The 17293-nt window shown below is 48.5% G+C and overlaps 1 protein-coding gene across 1 annotated transcript; it reads left to right on the top strand.

The window, feature by feature from the left end:
- The first annotated feature begins 14667 nt into the window (after window positions 1-14667).
- On the top strand, window positions 14668-16586 carry SSTR4 (somatostatin receptor 4). The gene has a single exon (XM_045776801.2). It carries the CDS (start codon window positions 14745-14747, stop codon window positions 15906-15908), a length of 1164 nt encoding a protein of 387 aa, XP_045632757.1. The 5' UTR covers window positions 14668-14744; the 3' UTR covers window positions 15909-16586.
- Window positions 16587-17293: the final 707 nt, after the last annotated feature.

Genomic DNA, 17293 nt, shown 5'->3' on the forward strand with positions numbered 1-17293 from the left:
CTGCCCTAGAAGGTTGCAGAGGACTTTGCTACTGTAGGTGATCCAGGAATCCCACTCTATAAATAAATGTGGCTAGGAAGAATTCCTACTAGCTGGCTAACCATTCAATTACTTAACTATTCTACAGGGATTTATTGAACAGATGTGCTATAGACCAAACATCATCCAAAACAGCTTCTTTATGATGAAAAGGTCTTGTCTGATGATGAACCTATTAAATGGAGTCTTTTACGGTCGTCACTATTTGGAGCCTTCCCTTGAGCATGGCCACAGAGGTCTGGAGAGTTACCACAAACAGGTATTTCTAAGAAATTGTGCTATTTCTAACAACTGATAAAGTGGAAATAAACATATGTCAAAAAGCACAAAGAAACATACATAAAAGAAGTCAGATATGGACTGGCTTTAGCCTTACAGTGGCCCTTTAAGAGGCGGACAGGGCGTCCCAGCTCAGCCCCGGCTTTGCTGGAGGCATTTCCTCCAGGCTCCCCATGCATTGTCTGAAAGAGAAACCCAAGCACCTTCGCCACCCCTGGCAGAGTTCTGCCATTCTGACTTCACCCTGCAGCACAGCAAGCTAATCCAGAGACTTGCACATTGCACTGTTTATATGTTCAGAAACCAAGCTCATTGTAGTGAAGACGTCTGTGATCCGTGTGTGTTATCTTGGTAACCATGTTTGAAGGGGAGGAAGATCCTTAAAATAACAGCCATTATCTTGGGGATTTGGCATCTGCCAAGTATTGTCTAGATCTTCACATGGTAACAATGCTAAAAGCACCAGAAAAGATAACGATCTCCGTAATACCGCTGAGATGCTTAGCAAGGCAGAAAAAGCAAAAAGAAGGTACTTTAGTGCCTCCTCAAAGACCTGGCGGCCTCAGATTTCGGGACTGAGGAGCATACAGAGGGTCGGCAGAGAGGGTGTCCTCATGGCGGTAAGACTGTCCTGGAAACATGCTAATTGTGCACGGGGATAGACATAACCAATAGGGTGGGATCTAGAAAAATTCAGGCTTCCCAGAAGAAGAGGGGCAAGAGGATCAAATGCTTCCATCTACAGTGGCATGAGTTAATTATCTTCCCCACCCACTTTTGTGTGAGGTTTGGGTCCTATTTGGTGGGGGTTCGTGTGTGTTTGTTTTCTTTTTTTCTTTTAATGTTTTTTTATTATATTATGTTAGTCACCATACAGTACATCCCTGGTTTCTGATGTAAAGTCCGATGATTCATTAGTTGCGTTCTTTTTTTTTTCTTTTTTTGTCTGTAAAATTACCGGCTTTATTTTTATTTATTTATTTTTTATTATTATATTTAATTAGCCAACATACAGAACATCATTAGTTTTTAATGTAGTGTTCAACCCTTCATTAGTTGTGTATAACACCCAGAGCTCATGTGTGTTTCTGGCCCAAGCTACCTCAAATCCTTTAGGGAAGTAGGCATGGACAACTTAACCAACAGAAAGAAAAGACAAGACCAGGATGCCTTGGTGGCTCAGTCAGTTAAGTGTCCGCCTTCAGCTCAGGTCATGATCCCAGGGTCCTGGGATAGAGCCAGGCATGGGACTCCTTGTTCAGGGAGGAGCCTGCTTCTCCTTCTCTTTCTGCACCTCCTCGCCCCCTCCTCCCCCACACACACTTGTGCTTTCTCTCTCTCACTCTGCTCTCTCAAATAAAAAAAAGTACTTAGGGGCGCCTGGGTGGCACAGCGGTTGAGCGTCTGCCTTCGGCTCAGGGCGTGATCCCGGCGTTCTGGGATCGAGCCCCACGTCAGGTTCTTCCGTCCGCTATGAGCCTGCTTCTTCCTCTCCCACTCTCCTGCTTGTGTTCCCTCTCTCGCTGGCTGTCTCTATCTCTGTCAAGTAAATGAATAAAAAATCTTTAAAAAAAAAAGTACTTAAAAAGAAAAGAAAAGCACAGTTGGAATATGCATGAGAAGAAAGAATCATTCGTATCATTTCATTTGTTCTCTGATTTCAAGGATAGTTAATGTTTATGACAGAATATTTATATTTAAAACAGATTTATAAAAGTAAAAAGGAAAGCTACCCATAATCCTGCTACTTAAAAACAACGATAACAACTTGATATTCCATTTATACACACTTTCTTTAAAAAGTAAGTTTCCACAAGAAAGTTGTAAGAATCATTCAAAAACCTCCCATATACTTTTTATAGAGATTCATCAATTGCTTACATTTATCATTATTCTCTCAGACTCTTGCTTTCTCTGTCTAAGCCATTTGAGGCTAAGTTATAAACATCCTGCATACTCATTCCCCAAATAGTCTACTTGTGTTTTCTTAAGAACAAGGACATTCTCTTACACAACCACAGTACAATAATCAATATCAGATAATTTAATATCGAACAATACTACTATCAAATCTACTGGCCACACTGAGTGTTGTCAGCCGCCCAATGATGCCCATGCTAGTCCTTTCCCCCACCCCCAACATGCAATCTAGTACCACGTGTGTTCTGTTGTCAGTTCTCTTGAGACTCCTTGATTTGAAACAGCCCCTCAGCGTGGTGTTCTTGACCTTGATGTTTTAAAAAGTAGAGATCGGTTATTTTGAAGAATATCCTTCAGTTTGGGTTTGCCTGATGTTTCCTAATTGACTGATTCAGGTTATGCATTCTGGGCAGTAATGCCACAGACATGCTTGATGTTCTCATCAAGATGTCATCTCAGATGTTAGGTGGCATTGGCTTGTCCCAATCTTGCTGATTTTAGCTTCCATCCTTGGCTTACGATGGTGTGCACCATCTCTCTTTCCTCTACAGTTTCTAGTTTCCCCTTTCACACACCATTTTTTTTTAAGTAAGCTCTACACCCAGCATGGGGCTTGAATTCACAAATCTGAGGTCAAGAGTCACATGGTCTACCAACTGAGCCACCCAGCCACCCCTTTCTCACGTAAGCAAAAATCTTAGTCTTTTTGGTCTTACATTAACCAACAGTGTTACCAGGACTTTAAACAGCAGTTCTATTTCATAAAAGATAAAGAACTTCACTTGACTCCACCAAAGATGGTAAAAGGTGGCTGGTAAAAAATACGGCGGCATTGCAACTGGGGATTTGTTCCAGTGTCTCTGCACTGCAGTAGGAGGCAAGAAGATCTCAATTTTCCCTGTTCCATCCGATCAGGCTGCAGTGAGAGAGAGGACACACCTGAGGTCATGGAGACACTCACCAGACAATCTCCAGCTGTCCATTAAAGTCAAAAGCATTGGTTCTCAAACTTGGCCATGGTCAGAATCCTCTGGAGGGCTCATGAAAACACAGCTTCCTGGGACCCTAAGTTGATTCAGATTCCAGGGTGCAGAGTTAGCATTTCTAGCAAGGCCCACAGTGATGCTGACACGGCTGTTCCAGGCAATCATCCCACTTTGAGAACCACTACTTTAGACCTCTTAGAATGACAACTAGTAGTGTCCTGCTCAAACTGAGAACCCATCTCTCTGAGACTTGTCCCATCCCTAAGTCTCACCTAAGAAGTCCTTGGCCTTCTCAAGATCTACTGGCCTTCAGCTCCTTGTGTCACTTCCGTTTGCTACTGGCTATGAAAATGATCTCACTTGAATCACTAAAAAAAAAAAATTATGATGTTAGGAAAATTGAAAATCCATTCCTGCTGCTTTGCTCCAAAATCATTCCCTCCTCATTTGTAAGTAACCAAAGTGCTTATAAAATATGTAGACTCTGGAGTTTCAGCTCCGCAGATCCTGGTTCATGTAGCCAGGGGCCCAAGCCAAAAAATCTCAGAGGCACATTACATAAACCCTACCCAGGGGACCCACATAGATCAGCTGTAGGAAATCCTGGTCTTCTTTAATAGATCCTTTTACCCAATTTCTAGAAAAAGGTACTCAAATTTTGGCATCCATTAGAATCATCTGGGGAGTGTGTTAAAAATGCAGATCCCAGACCGTAGCTCCCCACCTCACCCCAGCGTTCTCAAGTAAGCAGGCCCCGAGCCTGCACTTGACCACATGGCCCAGGTGAATCTGAGAAGCGTTGTTCCCCAGGAAAGTGATAGCTCCAGTCTTGGGGCTCTGCACAATGAGAGTCAACTCATCACTCAGCAAATATTGATTTTCAGCATGAATTGTTTTAGCAAAACAGAGAAGTTGGAACTTGCTGGAGTAATTGTTCCTAATGGTATGAAAACACATCTCCTGGGGCTGTTCCAGATGTTGCCTTTGAAGACCACCTCCACCCAGCTTCTAGAGGGCTGGAAGGGAAGAGAAGAGAGCGCACACGTCAACTTTAAATACATGTTCTCTTACTTTGAACATGGTCTCATGCACACTCTTCTAGCCATATTAAACTGTTCAGACGCTGTCAACACTCAAAGGCCCTCCAGGGCAGACACTACCCAGAATGTAAATTACTGCCAAAGTGATGAGGAGAAATGTTCTCCTGTAAAGTAAAACCCACCAGGGTGCCATCAGCACAGGGAACAGATGGGAAAGGGGAGCCCTCTTCTCTAACCTTGAGGTCCCTGGGTTGCCCCCCTACCCCCCCCCCCCAAGCTCCATCTTGGCCCCTTCTTCTCTTGTCTACAGAAGTCTGAACATATCTTCAGAGTTCTCTCTTATTGTGGAGCCTGCTGTGGGGCCCTCAAGATGAAAGGGGGCTATGCTCCCTAAATCCTAATGCAGTCTCCAGTCTGGCCTGCATGCATTTGAAGATTACCTTGTTTGCTTGACTGTCTCCATTCCACAGTGGATTGTGAGCTCACCAGAGAAGACACTAGGCTTTTGTTTTCATCCCTGTGACTTTCAAAACACTTAGTCCAATGCCTCGAGCATGCAAAAATAAACCAAGATGGATGGATAAGTGAATGAATGAATGAATGAATGAATGAATGAATACCCGAGCCCTAGAAAGACAATGGAGGTAGAAGGCAGAAAGCCACTGTCTGATGGTCAAGCTGTAGGGCCTAAGACAACACGTCAAGGACAAGAGAAAAGCCACGAGGCAAGAGGTCAGCTCCCATGTGTGTTTGTGGGAAGGCAGACTTGATGCTCAGTGTCTAATGCAGGACTGCTTGAGGGTAAGTAATCCCAAAGCCTGGGAAGTGGTTAACTAGTGGGCAGGGGTGAGGCCTCTTTGATAATGGACAACAAGGCCGGGGGCAGATGGCTTCAAGTACTTCCAAGGGCAGAGGGCAGAGTACTTCCCCACTGCCCTCACCTCAAACTTGCCTGTTAGATAGATGTTGGTCATTGACATTTTCTAAGCTAGAGACTAGTGCTGACCGAATGTGCACAATTAACCCTTTCTTACCCTCTGCTTGTCTTGTCTTGTTTTGTTTTTTAGGCTCCACACCCAGCGTGAAGCCCAATGTGGGGCTTACATTCACAACCTTGAGGTCAAGATCTGAGCTGAGATCTAGAGTTGGATGCTTAACCAAGAGAGCCACCCAGGTGCCCCTTATCCTCTGCCTTGTCTTGAACAGTCTTTAATTGGGTTTCTCTCTGGATTGCTCCTTCATTTCATGATGAGAGAATAATGAAAATGTAGATAAGCCCGTGAAGTATCATGCAGGATGAGCATTCATTTGACACTGAAGTATACATTCACAAGCTCAGAGCCTTGTTTCCTGAGAGGCCGGTGATTAGGAAACCGGAAGGATTCCACAGATAAACATAAAAAAGAGAAAGGCCACGAAGAGGAGAACCCAACTGCCTGTTCCTACCCCTCCATCCACATTCAGCAGAACAGGCCTGGGTGCAGCCTTGCAGGATAGCTTCTCACCCGTGGGTCCTGTGGAGACAGACTTCTGCTTTCCAGAACTCCACCGCTTTCCCCCCATAATCCCTTTTCAATGGACTGCCTTTTCTCTGGCTGCTGGATTGGTTTTGCAATTGCTTCTCTGTTTTTCTGGGTAGGATTTACATAAACAGCACATTTCAGTGGCAATACAGATGATTCTGACACCTTCCAAAGAGCAAAAACCTAGCAAGCCATTAGCCATGAAAAAGAGCTGTCAAACATTGCTCTGAGCACACACAGCAGGGCAGCACAATCTAATTTTTTGAATATTCAGAAAATGCAGACTGTATAATTAAAGGACTTTATTATGGTGACTGTTTTCTGCTGAAGTTATTTGAGTCGTGTTTGATGACTCCCTTTAATATAAGCGATTTAGAAGACTTCTAAAGAGGCTGCTGCTGCTAACCATGGTAAAACCAATTACACAACAAATGTGGTTAGATGGGTCTTTACCAAAGCTGTCTCCCTGCCCTTACCCTACGAGGATCTGCCCTTCCTGCCCACCTACAAGGCTGGGCAAAATGTTGGTGCCAACTGACCCTGCCCGTTGGCCACAGTTCAGTGATCCAGGACAGGGTACCAACCCAAGCTGGACCAATCAGATTCACTTCCCTGGTAATCTGAATGGGGACCACTGAGAATGATTTATTTAGAAACTGATGAGTCACCAAAAGGTGAAATTTGGGGGCTGGGGCAGCTTGGAACCAAATGCAAACAGCCAGCATCTTAGCTACATACCAACAAGGTATCCATGAAGAGAGTGGTAAAGGCGAGACACTGTGGGGTTTCCGCTCCACCCCATGAGAAGACAGAGTGTTGGGAGACAATCCACCCCAGTCTCTCATCTCTGCACATCCTGTGCTCAGGCCTTTGCCCTGAACTATTTTCCCAAGGCTGTTTTTACAGCAAAAGCCTTGGGAGACAAGGATAATGCTTCCTTGGGGCCAAAGGCAGATTTGTCTCCTGATCAGGATAATAAAGATAGTATCTCCCTCTGGAGTAACAGTGAGGCAGGTTTGCTACCTCTCTTTATAAGAGTAGGATTCCTTAAACTCAGAATCCTTCCGCTCTGATGCAAACCTCCATGAGTTGTACGTGTGCAACATCCACATGGGCCCACCTCCCTGGCACCTTCTTGAGCTGGGGTGGTGGGGGGGGCAGGGAAGAAGAAGAGTTTTCCAACAGGAAAGCCACGCCCCTGCTGAGCCCTGAGAGATGAAGTCCGTGTCCCTGAGCCAGGACTTGAGCCAGCTTCCAGGAGACTGTGGTCAGCTAGCTGGTTAGCTTTCCAGTAGGGTCACTCTTCAACCCTTCCCAGTTCTTGACAAAACATTGAGAAGCAGACAACTGATTGAGATGCTAATTCTGCACCAGACAGTGACAGGTGGAGCATGGTGTTCCCACAGAGCAAAACCCGTCCCTTAAACTCGAGAAGCATAGCATCTCTCTAGGAGTTGCTCTTTGGATGAACTCTTTTAGCTTCCAGAGAGATTTTTAGGAACTTTTATCATAAGTCTATTTTTAAATATACACATGATAACCTGAAAACAGGGAAGGCAGAGTTCTACGTATTGATTCCTATTGCATTCAGTTGTGAGAGGCTGTGAATTTCCAAAATTGGTGTAGGGGCAAAAACATTTTTCAACTGCTTCTCAAATCCTCCTGGAAAGGTGGCAGAAGAACCAGCATGGCTACTTCTTCCCACAATAAGTAAAATGTTTAGAAACAGAATGTCTGAATTAATCACCTGGCTCCTGTGGCAATGATTATAATGATAAGTGCTGAGAATATATAAGGTTCAGGATCCCATAGTAAGCATTATATGGAGCTACATGAGTCTGCTGTTTTGAACAGCCCGGCACATGGTAAGTGTGGCATAAATGCCTGGTAGCATTAGTACCACATGATCTCATATAATGAGGTAGGAACTCTACGTTCATGTTTTAGAGATGAGAAAAGCAGGCTTAGAAAGGTCAGTGACTGGCCTAAGGATAATGGGCTAGAGTGTTTCTTTTCTTTTTTTTTTTTTAAGATTTTATTTATTTATTTGACAGAGATAGAGACAGCCAGCGAGAGAGGGAACACAAGCAGGGGGAGTGGGAGAGGAAGAAGTAGGCTCATAGCGGAAGAGCCTGATGTGGGGCTCGATCCCATAACGCCGGGATCACGCCCTGAGCCTAAGGCAGACGCTTAACCGCTGTGCCACCCAGGCGCCCCTAGAGTGTTTCTGCCTGCAAGTAACCGATGTATATCTGAAAGCACTAAAACAAGAATGCACATCACTTCACATAAAAAGAAGTTTATGGGAGCAGTGCCAGAGTGGACTGTCCCATCAGCTCTCAACTATTACCAAGCACCCTAGTTCTTTCCTGCTCCCTGCCCTACCATCTTCAACACACTGGCTACCATATTGGATAAGTTTTCCACCTCACAGTCACAAAGTGGCTTCAGCCCCTCTAAGCATTATATTCCTTCCAGACAATAGCCAAAACTTTCCCAGAAACTACCCCTGCAACTTCAATAATTTCCCTCATGTCTCTTTGGCCAGAGTTAAGGCATACGCCCACCTTCAAAGAAATCACAGATTCTGGAGAGGGAACAAACTTGGGCACCTGAGTGCATTTAAAGTGAAGCCTTAAACAAAATCAGAGATTTACTCACAAGGAAGAGGAGGCAGTGGTGTTTGAGAGGCAGGCAACAATGGCTGAAGCTTTGTCAAAGCCACACTGGAACTCTGGGAACTAAAGGCCCTACTCTTAACCTCTAATATTATACTTTCCATTACAATGGATTGTTCTAGATTTCCACTATTCAGTATGGTGGCCACATGTGACTACTGAGTACCTGAAATACAGCTAACGTGACTAAGGCACTGAACTGAATTTTTTTAAGTTTAATTCCAAGAGCCACATGGGTCTCATGGCCCTGACCATGCAGAAACAGCACGTTAACAGCATTTCCTGTGGCATCAGATAGGGTTTAATGCTGTAGAAATATCATATGGGACACAGATGTAACTTAAATTTTCCAATAGTCACATTAAAAAAGGTAAAAAAGAAACAGGTAAAATTCACTTCAACATATAACCAATTTTAAAAAAAGTGTTCCCATTCTTTTGTTCACTCTAAGTCTTTGAGATCTGACATGCATTTTACAGCACATCTCAACATTTCAAGCATTCAGGAGCCACGTGGCAAGGTCGTCTGGAGATTTCAGAGCATTCACATCAAGTATCTTTCCTGATACTGGTTCACCACTCTGGGAAGTGGGCCGGACAAGAAAGTGAGGCTCAGAAAGGCTGTGCCAGAGGTTCTCAGACTTGAGTGTCATCACAGTCCCCTGGAGGGCTGGTGAGCACTGTGGCTGGTCCCCACCTTCCATGTTTGGGATTCAGCAGGTCTAGGATGGGCACTTCTAACAGGTGCTGCCCGCCTGGGGTGCACTAGAACCACGGGGGCACTGAAGGAGTTGCCCACATTCACACCTGTCCTGAGCAGAGGGTTCAGGGTGAAACCCATGTTTTCTCTTCCAGCTCATTCTCTTCTACACACCGAACGATGAGGCCAGGATGCTGGAACTGTGGAAAACAACTCCAGAGAACAGCATGACGCTCCATTTCCTCACTCCGAATGCTTGACTTTCCGATATATGACCTGGATACTACATGAACAACGTTCCTGCCCCAGACCTGTGCCTTTCTCTTGCCGACTTTTTATTTATCTCACATGATTTTCGGTTCACTTTCTTTCGAGGAGATAATTTAATACGTAATAAACTCTTAAAGGAAATCCTTGACTTCATATTTAATGTCTTTGGGGTGGAGCGGGGCTGCACCATCATCACACTGTCCACATCACTAGAGTTCTGATGGGAATGTGAGGAAGAGGCGATTATGTAAATCACTTCTGACAATGCCATGCACTCAGCCCCTGGTAAATTATGCTCTAATATACTCAACAGAACCTCTCAAAGCCTAGCCTAGCTGCTGAGAGCACTTGAGATGACTTTCTAATCAGCAGGTGGCAGAAGTGGCTCTCGGGACAACAGTCTTCACGCTGCTGAGGGTCAAGTCTCTCCTTGGTGCCTGGCTATTTGCAGAAGAAGCTATTCTCGAAGATCTGTGGCCCGGATGCTTGGAGGCCAGATGACTCCGGCCAGAGGAGCACATCTGAAGAACGGAAATAGAAGAGATAATCACATTTCCGACAAAGGAGCTCTTCCCTCTGGCTTGGGGGAGGGGCTGTGAGGCCCCTGCTCTACCCTCTCTGCCCTCACTCAGCCTGGGAAACTCTACCGGCCCTCCAGCAGCTGGGGCCAGCTGGACCCATGGGCCGCCCTGTCACCACCTGGAGGACACTGAGACCCTAGCTCTGGAGGGCTCATAATGTGCAGGAGAGCAATTTGGGCCTGATGTCAGACATTTAATCAACAGACCCAAAATAGGCCCCCTATACATACATCCTACAGCAAAGGGACAGGGGAGCTGAAGAACAGCTTATAAATGGACTTTGTCCCCCACTCCCCCCACTTTTACTCAGTGTGAATGTTTCACTTTGTTTTCTCTCACAGTGTAGATATGTGGCTGGTCCCCCTCCAGTGGCATATTTAGTGCCTTGCGAGAGCACAGCTATGGGACCGGGCCCCAACCACCCCAGCCTCTTCCCACCTGGGGTCTAGCAGGTTGCCCCTCACCCTTCTTGAGCTCTCTGTTTCACTGAGCAGAGGGGTCTGTTTAGTTCCCTAGATGTTTCTCTTGGTCTCTCCCTTCAGCCACCCTGGAGGCACAGTGATTTCCACACATTGTGGCCCCCAGGCTTCCTGCCTCTTATTATTCCATTTAATTGAGTGTTCCATCGATACACTTTAGAACTATCTGGAGAGCCTTCAGAGTATTCAGGAGTGATGCCTGCTTCTTCCAGCTCATTGAGTCTGACAGAGGGGGTCCTCTGCTTAATGTCAGCATGTTTGGGGCAAATCCAGATGTGCCCAGGAGCTTTGAGCCGGCAAGCACCAGAGCCTTTGGATGGAGTATTAATAATAATAAACATATATAGTGCTTATCAGTGCCAGACCCTGTTGTAACTGCTTCACGTATGTCACCTTGTCCAATCTGCACAACAGCTCATCTGTGATGGGACTAGAATTAATGCCACTTTACAGGGGAGGAAGTGGAGGCACAGAGAAGTTGAGTAACTTGGATAACATCACATATCTGGTAAGCAATGAGCTTGGATTCAGATCAAGGCAGTCACATTATACTCTATTGCCTCCAAAATGCCTGCTGTTCAAGACTTACCTCCTGCCCCCCGCTTGGGGGACTTGGAGTCAGCTCAAATAAAACTCCAGTAACTTGATGGGGCGCCTGGGTGGCACAGCGGTTAAGCGTCTGCCTTGGGATCAGGGTGTGGTCCCGGCGTTCTGGGATCGAGCCCCACATCAGGCTCCTCCGCTATGAGCCTGCTTCTTCCTCTCCCACTCCCCCTGCTTGTGTTCCCTCTCTCGCTGGCTGTCTCTCTGTCACATAAATAAATAAAAAATCTTAAAAAAAAAAAAACTCCAGTAACTTGGCCTCGTGACTTTCTTGACTTTGAGGAAGAACCTCCATATCAGACCTGAATTTCCCAACCTCCTGTTCTTCTAGTCCATGAGCTTTTATCATTATGATGATGCTGAGGTGAAGGCAGTGATTCTCAGTATCAACTCAACTTTGTTTACATCATTATAGCAATTTTTCAAAAGCTAAGATACTCTCCCCAATCCCAGCCCCAGCCTAGAGTTTGAGGCCTGATGGAACTTGAAGGCAAAGTAGGGAAATGGGACAGGCAGAAAAATGCCCATCTCAGGACAAGCCGAATGTGACCTAGGGACACATGTCCCCCCGGGGTCCATCTCAGGAGGGGGTTCAGCACTGTGCATGCTCATTCTGTAAAGAATTCAGTTCCTTGAATCTCAAATGCTTTTCTGATCCCTCCCTAAATTTATAAGTCTAGGGACAGTATTTTTTAAAATGGAATGATTCCCTGCTCCTGGCTTTGGATGCAGAAACATTTCAATTTAATCTTCAACATCTCCTGGCTTTGTCAGTGAATGCACATCTCACCTTTACCACTGCAAAACCCTTTCCCAGTGATGTTCTGGAGAGAGGTGTGACAGCCCTTATAAGTTAATTTGGTGCTTCACAAACTTTATTTTCTGCCACTTAATGTGGTAATTCAAAAATTAAAGTGAAGAGTTCCCCATAATTAAGGGATCCATGTCCTGGTTTGCCTGGAAGAGTCAGGGGTTATGCTGATGTTCAGCATAATTGCTAATAGAGCTTCTTTTCACTCCCGGGAGAATCTGGTCTGAACATCACCCATCATCAAGGTGTGAGTTAGAGCAGAATAAATGTCAGGCTGTGTCAGCAAGGCTTGCTCTGTTTGGGTCATTTGCACAAAGTAATGCTCTTCCCATGTGTCTGAGGATTGTTTTCAATACAGGTTAGATATAAAAACACTGTCAATAGAAATCGATGCATCTGACAACAAAAACTATAATAATAATTCATGGGGGAGGGTATCAGAACCTCCACCACGTCCTTCACCTTTGGTCTCTGAATGTAGCCAACCACTGGAACATTGGACCCTGTGCGGCCAAGTGGGAGGAGGCAGACCTCTTCTTAATCTCATCACCCAGAGAGGGGTAGAAAAATAAATAACTTGGATAGCCCGTACTCACTGAGTGCTGATGACGGCCAGGTACTCCCCCAGTCACTGTAGGTATGCTATTGTGACAGATCCTCATGGTGCCCTACCAAATAGTTACTACCATAATACCCACTTTCCAGAAGTGGAAACTGAGACACAAAGAGACAGAGGAATTTGCCCTGCATAAGGCTGCATACCTGGGAGGAGGTGAAGCTGGATTTGAACCAGGCAGCCTAGTTTCAAGGCCTACCTGCCCAGTGTGTGCCAGGAATGCACTGGAGTGCTGGCTCTGCTTCCTGCTACAACAGTCCTGGCACAAACATGCAGCTCTTGCTTGTGCTGTTGCAAGGGCTCCAAAGGCTCCTTGCGTAGACCTCACAGACCTACACTCCCAGGCCATCCTCTGCCAGGGGTCAAGGAGCCATGCAGACCCCAACTCTGACCTGGACAGCTGACTTAACACATTCCCTGAATGACAAAGTCACCATCTCTTTCCCTGTAAGAGTCTCTCCCTTAGAGACAATGAGGAAAATGGGAGTGGAGGAAAGGACAGACACATTTAAGGACTGTGCATAAAGAGGAGGAGGACTGCTAAGACAAATCTTTCTTTTCTTTCTTTCTTTCTTTCTTTCTTTCTTTCTTTCTTTCTTTCTTTCTTCCTTCCTTCCTTCCTTCCTTCCTTCCTTCCTTCCTTCCTTCCTTCCTTCCTTTCTTTCTTCCTCCCTTCCTTCCTTCCTTCCTTCCTTCCTTCCTTCCTTCCTTCCTTTCTTTCTTCCTCCCTTCCTTCCTTCCTTCCTTCCTTCCTTCCTTCCTTCCTTCCTTCTATTTTAAGACAAATCTTTTAAGGAACAATTTGGGTGGCAGAAACCGGAGACAGAGTTTAGACTGAGCCACTGTGTTGCACAGGGGCTTATCACCTGTGTTCTGCCCCCCTCCAAAAAAATCTTGGTTGGATAGCAGTCAGAAGCCTCCAGGCCCTCTGAAAGGTTATCTCCAGTTGGCCTCAAGCATCCATCCACCTTCCCCTTGGCAGCTGTTCCAGTCACCCAGCACAGGAGCTGGGACCTCACCCCTGGCAGCCTGCAGCCACTTCCAGATGCACCAAAGGCTTTTCAGGACTGTGCTGAAGGGAGTCTCAAGGAGGCCACTGCCCTGCTGAGCTGGGGTTCCAAAGGGCCAGCATTACTCTGCCGATAATCTTCCGAGGCAAATCCCCACTTCACTAATTCTGCTATGCCCTGTGTGGACTAATAGAGACAGGGTTGAGGGGCTGCCTGCTGGGAACTCACACCAGGACGGTCTAGCCCAGGATCATCTAGTCCACGGATGTCAGCTGGCACTTTCTGGATTTGGGGGGGAGGAGGAAATCCAGCCTGGAACACTGACCTTTCCGGATCACCCTTCCCCAGGCGCATTTCAGAGACTGCAGTGGAGACGCCTCCGAAGACAGCCGGCTCCGAGTAGGTTTTGGGGAGTCTGGCTCTGGGGCGTGCTGCCTGGGTCTGTAAGACCCAGCACGAAGGAGCACCGGACACAGAAGCTGGCCGCCTTTTGTGGAATCTCTGCCTCTGCGCGTGTGCACCTCTGTTCCTAATGCCCACCCTACACCCACCCCACCGAAATCTCGCTATAAAGGTCCCAGGATTTGTGGAGTGCAGGGAGGGAGCAACCAGGACCCTGTAGCCCTGGAACTCACGGGGACGCCTACAGGAAGTTCAGGTTCCTCCTCAGTGTCCTGAGTTTAAAGATGGGCCAGACCCTGTAGGTCTTCAAGAGGATCACAGGGGCAGGGGGAGGGGTGGAGAGGGGGTGGATGTCAAGCGCCTGGCAACTAGCTCCTCACGCCCAGGTTAGTTCCCTGCCATCCGGAGCGCCGCGTCATCCAAACGGAGGACTCAGGGACCCCCAGCCTCGCGGCTGCAGAGGACAGAGCAGGGGAGCGGGCGGCAACCGGCCAGAGAGGACGGATCTGAGGTGAGGAGCAGGGTGGGAGATCTGGAGGGGGCCAGGGAGGACCTGGGGCGGGGCTAGATCCTGGGCCTGGGGCCCGGAGCGGAGCGCGGAGGCGCGGAGGTGGGCAAACCGGGCGGGGCGCGCGGGCGCCGGGACTGGGGCTCGGAGGGCGCGCGGCGCGGGATTGGCGGTCGCTCCCCGCGGGGTCCGCCGCCTGCTCTTCAGGCAGAGCAGAGAGAGGCACGCGCGTCAGCTCTGGAGCCCCTGGCCGCGTCAGCTCCGCCGCGCTCCCACCGCCCCGGGCGGGCACCCCTGGGCATGAGCGCTTCCCCGACGCTGCCCCCCAGGGGCGAGGAAGAGCTCGAGACGGCCTGGTCCCCAGCGGTCAACGCCAGCTGCGCCCCGGCCGAGGAAGAGGAGGCGGCGGGGACCCGGGACACAGGGGCAGCGGGCATGGTCGCCATCCAGTGCATCTACGCACTCGTGTGCCTGGTGGGCCTGGTGGGCAACGCCCTGGTCATCTTCGTGATCCTCCGCTACGCCAAGATGAAGACGGCCACTAACATCTACCTGCTCAACCTGGCCATCGCGGATGAGCTCTTCATGCTGAGCGTGCCCTTCGTGGCTTCATCGGCCGCCCTGCGCCACTGGCCCTTCGGGTCCGTGCTGTGCCGCGCGGTGCTCAGTGTGGACGGCCTCAACATGTTCACCAGCGTCTTCTGTCTGACAGTGCTCAGCGTGGACCGCTACGTTGCCGTGGTGCACCCTCTGCGCGCCGCCACCTACCGGAGGCCCAGCGTGGCCAAGCTGATCAACTTGGGCGTGTGGCTGGCGTCCTTGCTGGTCACCCTGCCCATTGCCATCTTCGCAGACACCAGGCAGGCTCGGGGTGGCCAGGCCGTGGCCTGCAACCTGCATTGGCCTCACCCGGCCTGGTCGGCGGTCTTTGTGGTCTATACTTTCCTGCTGGGCTTCCTGCTGCCCGTTCTGGCCATCGGCCTGTGCTACCTACTTATCGTGGGCAAGATGCGGGCGGTAGCACTCCGGGCCGGCTGGCAGCAGCGGAGGCGCTCGGAAAAGAAGATCACGCGGCTGGTGCTGATGGTGGTAGCCGTCTTCGTGCTCTGCTGGATGCCTTTCTACGTGGTGCAGCTACTGAACCTGTTTGTGACCAGCCTTGATGCCACGGTCAACCATGTGTCCCTCATCCTCAGCTATGCCAACAGCTGCGCCAACCCTATCCTCTATGGCTTCCTCTCCGACAACTTCCGCCGTTCCTTCCAGCGGGTTCTCTGCCTGCGCTGCTGCCTCCTGGATGCCGCTGGTGGTGCTGAGGAAGAACCCTTGGACTATTATGCCGCTGTGCTCAAGAACAGAGGTGGGGCAGGATGGATATGCCCTCCACTGCCCTGCCAGCAAGAGCCCTTGCAACCAGAACCCAGCCGCAAGCAGGTCCCCCTCACCAGGACCACCACCTTCTGAAAAGCCCTTTCACCTCCTCCCCAGCCTGACCAACTCAAAGGAGTCTGTGCCACCCTTACAAGCTAGCAGACTGCCTGTCCCGGATGCTCACCTAAGAGCCACCACCTGTTCCCACCACAGGCACCTTTTTCCAGCAGTCTGTGTGCTAGCCCCAAGATCGCCAAAGCTCCTTTGCTTTCTCCCATCCCCAGGACTCCGGGTTTCAGGAGGACACCTCCACAGGGGTAGGACTCCTCTGAGCACTGGTCTGTGATGTTAATCATCCCTGGACCTCTGACTATTTTCCGAGGGGTGGGAGGCAGGGGAATGTCAGGGAGGAATGGCCATCTGCCTGTGACATCTTACAGAGTCTCTGCCCCAGAGAGGGCTGTCCAGAGGGTGGAGGCAGCCAGTCGCTTGCTCTCTGCAGACTCTTTGGCTGTTTTGGGGACATCACATGTTTGATACGAGAAGGGAGGAAGGAAGATGCCTCCAAGCACACTCCCTTTGCTTCCGTTCCTGGGCTTTCTCTAACTGAAATTTATGCACGACAGTCTGGGGCACCAGCTTGGTCACTCCCCAGGCCCAGTGCCTGCTTACAGTCAGGAGTGTCACTCCGATTGTCTTGGGCTGACAGCAGGCTTCCTGTGAGTAGAAAAAGGTTGGCAAGTTGTAATGTGGGATTTGTTATGAGGCACAAAACCAGGTCGGTAATAAAAAAGCAGAAAGAATAAATCTTGTCTAGCTCCTATGATGTGATTTTTTGCCTCGACCCTTTGGCATGGGAGCATGAGACCTCATTACATCGGCAGTTTATACCACATGGTGAGTGGGAGGGGAGCCAGGGGGATGAGAAAGGAGACTAGAGAACGCAGATGGAAATCAGCCCAGATTTTGGATAGAGGAGGCAGCTCTATCACCAACTATTAAAAAAATAAAAAACACAATTCAGTAAAACATCAGCCAGATGTAGATAATAAACATATGTAGGCTGAACACGGTAAATGACTCTAACTTTTTGCCTGATGTTAACCCAAGGATAAATTAGCTTTTCCCAAAGGAAAAAGTCAGCTTACAAGGAGCTTTAATCCTGTTTTCTATGAAGAAGTGCTTGCAATGCTTATGTTGGGCTCTGGGTGAAAACATGCTATTAAACATGTGTGAACAGCTATGTGGGGGAGACTCCACCTGGCTTAGCACAGCAGAAGACCCTTCTGGGTTTGGCTGATCCCATCCAGATGGAGAGAGGAACATAGGCAGGGAGGGAGGGGAGGAGAGATGAAGGGAGAGCCCCTTTGCTCTTCGGAGGGTCAGCCCCCCAGAGCTGGCAACTACCTAGCAGGAGGGCTTCGAGAGAAAATGCACTGGACTTGCCAGGCTAGCAGACCTTGCCTGACTTGAGCCTT

This window comes from Ursus americanus, chromosome 22 (assembly GCF_024610735.1).
Source record: "Ursus americanus isolate L20-20 chromosome 22, mUrsAme1.1.p, whole genome shotgun sequence".
NCBI classification, from domain to species: domain Eukaryota; kingdom Metazoa; phylum Chordata; class Mammalia; order Carnivora; family Ursidae; genus Ursus; species Ursus americanus.